The sequence below is a fragment of the Manihot esculenta genome, chromosome 7 (assembly GCF_001659605.2).
Source record: "Manihot esculenta cultivar AM560-2 chromosome 7, M.esculenta_v8, whole genome shotgun sequence".
Taxonomy (NCBI): Eukaryota; Viridiplantae; Streptophyta; class Magnoliopsida; order Malpighiales; family Euphorbiaceae; genus Manihot; species Manihot esculenta.
In genome coordinates, this window is record NC_035167.2 from 13,653,891 (window position 1) to 13,659,696 (window position 5,806).

The 5,806-nt window shown below is 40.3% G+C and overlaps 1 protein-coding gene across 1 annotated transcript; it reads right to left on the reverse strand.

Annotated features, from left to right (window-relative positions):
• Nucleotides 1-4,722: 4,722 nt before the first annotated feature.
• Nucleotides 4,723-5,567, reverse strand: LOC110607331. Its single transcript, XM_021746419.2, has one exon. It carries the CDS (start codon nt 5,485-5,487, stop codon nt 4,801-4,803), a length of 687 nt encoding a protein of 228 aa, XP_021602111.1. The 5' UTR covers nt 5,488-5,567; the 3' UTR covers nt 4,723-4,800.
• Between the last annotated feature and the right edge of the window lie 239 nt (nt 5,568-5,806).

Below are 5,806 nucleotides of genomic sequence, written 5' to 3' on the forward strand. Positions count from 1 at the left end.
TCACCCGGTATTTCATGTTTCTATGCTACGACAGTTTGTGTCAGATCCGAATCAGGTTTTGAGTGAGCCTGCGGTGGAGATTCATACGGATCTCACCTATATAGAGCAGCCAGTGCGGATTCTGGACACGCAGATCAGACAGCTTAGAAACAAGGAGATTCCGATGGTAAAAGTTCTATGGAACCACCATAATCTAGAAGAGTGCACCTGGGAGACGCGGGAATCTATGCTCCAGCAGTATCCATATCTGTTTTGAGGTTAATTTCCTCTTTGTGTTTTGTTGTTTTTGTTGTTTTAGGACCATTCGAGGACGAATGTTCTTAAGGAGGGGAGAATGTAATACCCGGCTCGAATCCGGCACCGGAATTTCTGTTGTCTGGTGGAATCCGGGGTGTTGGGATTCTATATAAGGGTAGGAGTTATGTTTTCTCAGTGTTATGATGTGTTTTATGGTTTTACAAGTCGATAGTTTTGAGTTGAAATGAACCAAGGCAGAGGAGCCAAGTTCGGCCGCCGAAGATAAGTTCGGCCGCCGAAAGTGCTCAATGTTTGGCTTCCGAAGATTTAGTTCGGCCCCCGAATGTTGCATGGTTTTGCATGCGATTCGGCAGCCGAAGCTGAGTTGCTTAGCCAGCAGTTTTGTATCCCTTAGTCAGCATTTTGGACAGGTGGTAGCACCAGATCATGTCCAGAAGTTGGCCACATTTCTCCTGGTTTATTTGCTGAGTTTGAGCAGCTCATGCAGAGTATTTTGCTCTTTCACAAGGTTTTCAATGGTTTGAAGCAAAAAGCTAAGTTTGTGAGAGTTGGAGAGTTTGAGGAGAGTTGGTCCGTTGTCCTTCGTTCAGAGTGTTCATCTTCTTGGTACAGGAGGTAAGTAATGCTCTTGAACCTGTTTATGTGTTTTCTGAAGGTTTTATGGAAGTTAAGGGAGAGAGATGCATGTTTAAGTGAGAAGTAGTGGTTTTGATGAGTTATGCATGTATACATGTTTCTGTGTTATGTTTGATTTGTTGTTTGGGGTTATTAGATAGTTTTGGACCCCTGTGATCATATACGTGAGTATATGTTTGTTGAGGAGTTGGAGTATATATGGTTTGAGTGGTTGAAGGGAAGGAGAAGATGGTTTGCCGTTGAAGCTGAGTTCTGGATGAACTCAGGTTCGGCAGCCGAAGGTTCATTCGGCCGCCGAACCTCTTGCATGGTGGCTTGGCTGCCACAGCCTGTTTTGCATGTTCGGCTCTGTTTGGGGGATTCGGCCGCCGAAGGTGCCGCCGAAGGTGCTTGAGTTTCGTCTCTGGAGAGGACTTTCGGCCGCCGAACCTGCTGCCGAAAGTGTCCTGTCCAGCTTTCTTTTGCATGCTTTGCATGGATAGTAGAGTGAGTTTAAGGGGATTCTTGGGGAAGTTTAAGAGAGTTATTTCTACGCTTGTTTGGTCCCTCATTTGAGTCCATCTGTATAGGTACAGACCAGAGGAACCAGAGAGAGCAGCAGTGAGTACTGCTCCATCAGAGCCTGCAGAGTCAGTCAGTCCAGATAGCCAGAGGTGAGTGGAACGAAACTTATGACTTTTAATTGAACCACAAACTGCTTTTAGCATATCTCATGCATCATGTTTATGCCATAGGTTGATTGCATTAGTAGTCACGAATATGTTGCATTGCATCGTTATTTGGTGATGTGAGTGAATGCTGAATGATCCAATAGTCTCAGACAGGAAGTCCAGGAGCCTTTGACTACGCCCTGGCAGGTATAGCGAAGTCCAGGAGCCTTTGACTACGCCCTGGCAGGTATAGCAAAGTCCAGGAGCCTTTGACTACGCCCTGGCAATGGTAAGTACAGAGGTGTTATATACACATATACATATATGACAGGAAGACCAGGTGCTCGATTCTACGCCCTGGCACAGAGTTACTGGGACTATGTGGTGACAGGTTTACTCTTGATGTGGCTTGTCTGTGATATGGTGCATTCCATGAGATCATATTTTACTGAGATTGGTTACTGTTCTACTCACTGGGCTATAGAGCTCATCCCACTCCCTTAAACCCAGTTTTGCAGGTTCAGTGTACAGTGTACAGGGACAGTCCAGCAGAGTACAGGAAAAGTAAAGAGATCTGTAATAGCTTAGAGTGGACATGTAATATTAAAGAGATGTAATAGTTGTTGCTTGACCGAGTGATGTATGTTTTGTACATGATCTGTATATGTATATATGTTTTCCTGTATGTGACAACCAGGCTTAACAGGTATGAGTTAACCCATCTAGAGCAAGCTCTAGTCAGGGATACAGAGTACAGAGTACATGAGTACAGAGTACAGAGATAGTGCATGCACAGGTTAAGCCTTGGTTCAGAAAAGAGTTTTATTTTCACAGAAAATGTATGATCATGTATGAGGCTTACAGGTACACAGAGAGTATAGCAGGCTTGCTACGGGTTCTGGCGGCCTTAAGCCGACCTGAATCCTAGCGCCGGTGACGGTCCATTTTGGGGTCGTTACAACGTGCTCCCTGGGGTTCCCGACTCCGTCGTACGCTGCCATAGGTGGCATCATAAACTTCTTGGGGACAGTCTCCTGCTGCACCCACTTCGAAAAAGGTGAATAGGTGGGTAATAGAGTCTGGCTATGGTCTTTCGCTCCTAATTCAGCCAGGAGCTGTTCCCTCAGCTTCTGCAGTTTTTGATCTACATTTTCTTCTTCTTGTCTGGGCCTCTTTTCCAAACGATACTCCTCTTCCGGCACTTCACTTTCCGTCCTCCTGGTTGTTCCGGCAGAATAACTGTCTGCCTCATCATTTTCTATCAGCTCTCTCACTCTTCTTCCATGGACTCTAGCCTCGGGTTCATCTTCTCCTCCTGTTCTTCGCCCCCTTTCTCCGGTTTCTCGGCTGATAGTCGGGGGGTGGTTGAAGGTGGGCTGGGGTTCGTTGGTTCGGAGTTCTTCTACTACTGGCGTCACATTCATTGGGGTGCTAAGGCCCCTCTGTTGCATCATCTGCCCTAGCCAGTGGGCGGTGTTTTGTAGTTGAAGGGCCATAGCTTGGAGGTCCTGGTTGGATAAGACAGCTCCGGATGCATTTCCTACCACACTCGGCGAAGGGTTGAAAGGGATTGTTGTTTGGTTGTTTGGGGTTGTGGGGCTAGAGAAAGAGAATTGTTGCCCCTCTTGGACAGAGCTCAGGTCATTGGGAGTGTTTGTAAGGTTGTTTTCATTATGGTCAGCCATCGTGGATCTCAGTGGGTTTTGTAAAAGTGGAATTCCGGCGATGAGAAGATCTCCTTCGTTCCCACAGATGGCACCAATTGATAATCTGAGATCCAGAAAATCGGACTTTACAAGGGTTTTTTTGTACTAGTCAAAGATTGGCCTTGCTAGGAGAGTGTCTCTCTTTTATCCTCCCTTTTCGGCGACGTGTCCCCACCTTTCTGCTACAGGGCTATCTTTTTTGTAGCATGGGCTAGTACGTACGGATATTGCAGTGACCCTACCTGTGTCAGGCGGCCATTTAATTCCCCCCGGCGTGCAAGTGGACAGGGTTGCGAAGTGACCGGGCCTATTGTCCTTTCTTCTCATGACAGAGTTGGTGAGAAGTGGGCTGATCCAGGTGGAGATTCGGTCTCAAGGCCCGATGGACCGGGCTGATCTAGCTAGAGGGGTTTAGATGGATCCTGGTCTTAAGGCCGAATGGACTAGTCCCGGTTTATTCAAGAGACTAAAGGGCTTCTAAATGATGGGCTGTCGTCATGGGCTTGGCCCGGGACCGGGATGGAGAAATTCAGCGGTCATCAGATAATAATTTTATTATTTAATTTAATATTAAATTTATTAAAAAATATCAATATAAAAAAGCTTAAGATAATTATTATTAGAATATATTTAAATATTAATAATTATTAAATAAAATTAATTAAACTCAAAAATTAAAAATTAAAATCTAATAATTTAATATTGTGATAATTATTTTAATATTTTAATATTTTTATTAATATTTAAATTTAATATTTTAATAATTTTATTTCAAAATTTTTTTAATTTTATTAAAATTTGAATATTATCAAAATAATTAATTTTTAATAATTATCCAATCTAATTACCAATAAAATTAATTAAACTAAGAAATAAAATATTTAAAGCTGCATTAATTTTAGGTGAAAAATATCTAAAATTATTTAAATAATAAAATTATTATTTATTTTTAAATTTAAAATAAATAATATAATATAATATAATATAATATAATATAATAATATAATAAAAAATTTCAATATTCCTCCACTTCTCACTTTTTTCCACTTTTATTATATAGTATAAATATAAATAGGTAATTATTTTTATAGATTTCATCCACCCCGTATATGAGTTGTCATTGTCATCACTAATTATATGGTTCTCACATGCAAATTCAACAAATCAAATTTTATGAATATGCCATTGCCAACATAAATATCTCCTAAGGTATCTTAAAGAATATATTTATATATGTAAATATTAATAATTAATAAAATAATTTCATTTTCAAATAGGAAAAATCAACTCAGTTGGCATATGGGCAGTGTTAATACACCGTTTACAAGTTTACTACAAATTATTAAAGAGGCAACACTTGTATATGTTATAAGGAATAAAAACATTGATAAATAATGATAAGAAGATATAATTAAATAAAATATATACCTTCTAATTATTTTTTTATTGATATAATTGGCGCAAAATTTATATTTTTCCTATCAATAGCTTTTATTCATATGCATATCAATAATACTTGAAATTAACCTATGTAATGCATGGCTAGCTAGTTAATTCTTGCCATACTTGGCCTTGTACTCACTCCACAACTGATCAACACTCTTCCCAAGCAACTCAACAAAGAAACTATCACTGTAAGTATCTCTCATCTTCTTGTTAAGTTCTGCAACAAACCCATTTCTAAGACCATTACAGTAATCCAAAAACCAAGCTGTAACACTGTAACCCTCATCCCATCTCTTGCCATCACCTGGCTTCACCCAGTTTGGTGGAGCATAATTAGCCTTGAGTCTCACAAAATCTGCAACTCCTTCAATCAACCCACCAGGTGCTTTGGTCCCAGCAGATCCATCCCACTGCCAGATGTGTGCCATCTCATGGTAAAGGACTCCATTGAAATCCCACTTTATATCACCTTTGATTCCATTGATGTAATTGGCTCCTACATGGATCTCGTTGTTGCTTGCATAGGCGATCCCATCCATGTCGTCCACGAACAGGGACACTTGGGCTACTTTCTTCTTGTCTGCTTCTGTGTTTTGCTGGAAGAGCCTCCAGATAAAGTCGGTTGCTGATGCCATAGTCTGTTTAGTGTAGTCTGCTCCAAGCTCGTTGTTGAAACGGATGCCACCTGGGGTTGTTTCAGCACGGTTGGTGACCGTGTAATCAACTGCTTGGAGGCTATGGAGGGTTGTTAGGAGCAAAACAAAACAGAGGAAGATGGAGTCGTAAGCCATGGTGTTTTTAATTGCTCCTCCTTTCCTGAGTTACTGTGTTTTGCTCTAATGTGCTCCGGTCTATATATAAAGTTCAATTCCTTATTTGTAAGCTTAATATGCATGATCTGCTCTGAATTCAATACATAAAGCAAGTGGATCTTATTCAGGGAAAAGTCAACAGTGGGCAAAGGGCTCCTTTGAAATTTTTTAGAGGTATATAAATATTTTTTAAATAAAAAATAAAAAATTACCATTAAATCTTTATATATTTAAAAAATTTACTAACTCATTTTTATTTTAAAATTATTTAATTAAATTATCATTTTATTTTATAAAA

What these genes read in the sequence shown, in the direction of transcription:
- LOC110607331 (XM_021746419.2), bottom strand. Translation starts at nt 5,487, where the DNA reads ATGGCTTACGACTCCATCTTCCTCTGTTTTGTTTTGCTCCTAACAACC.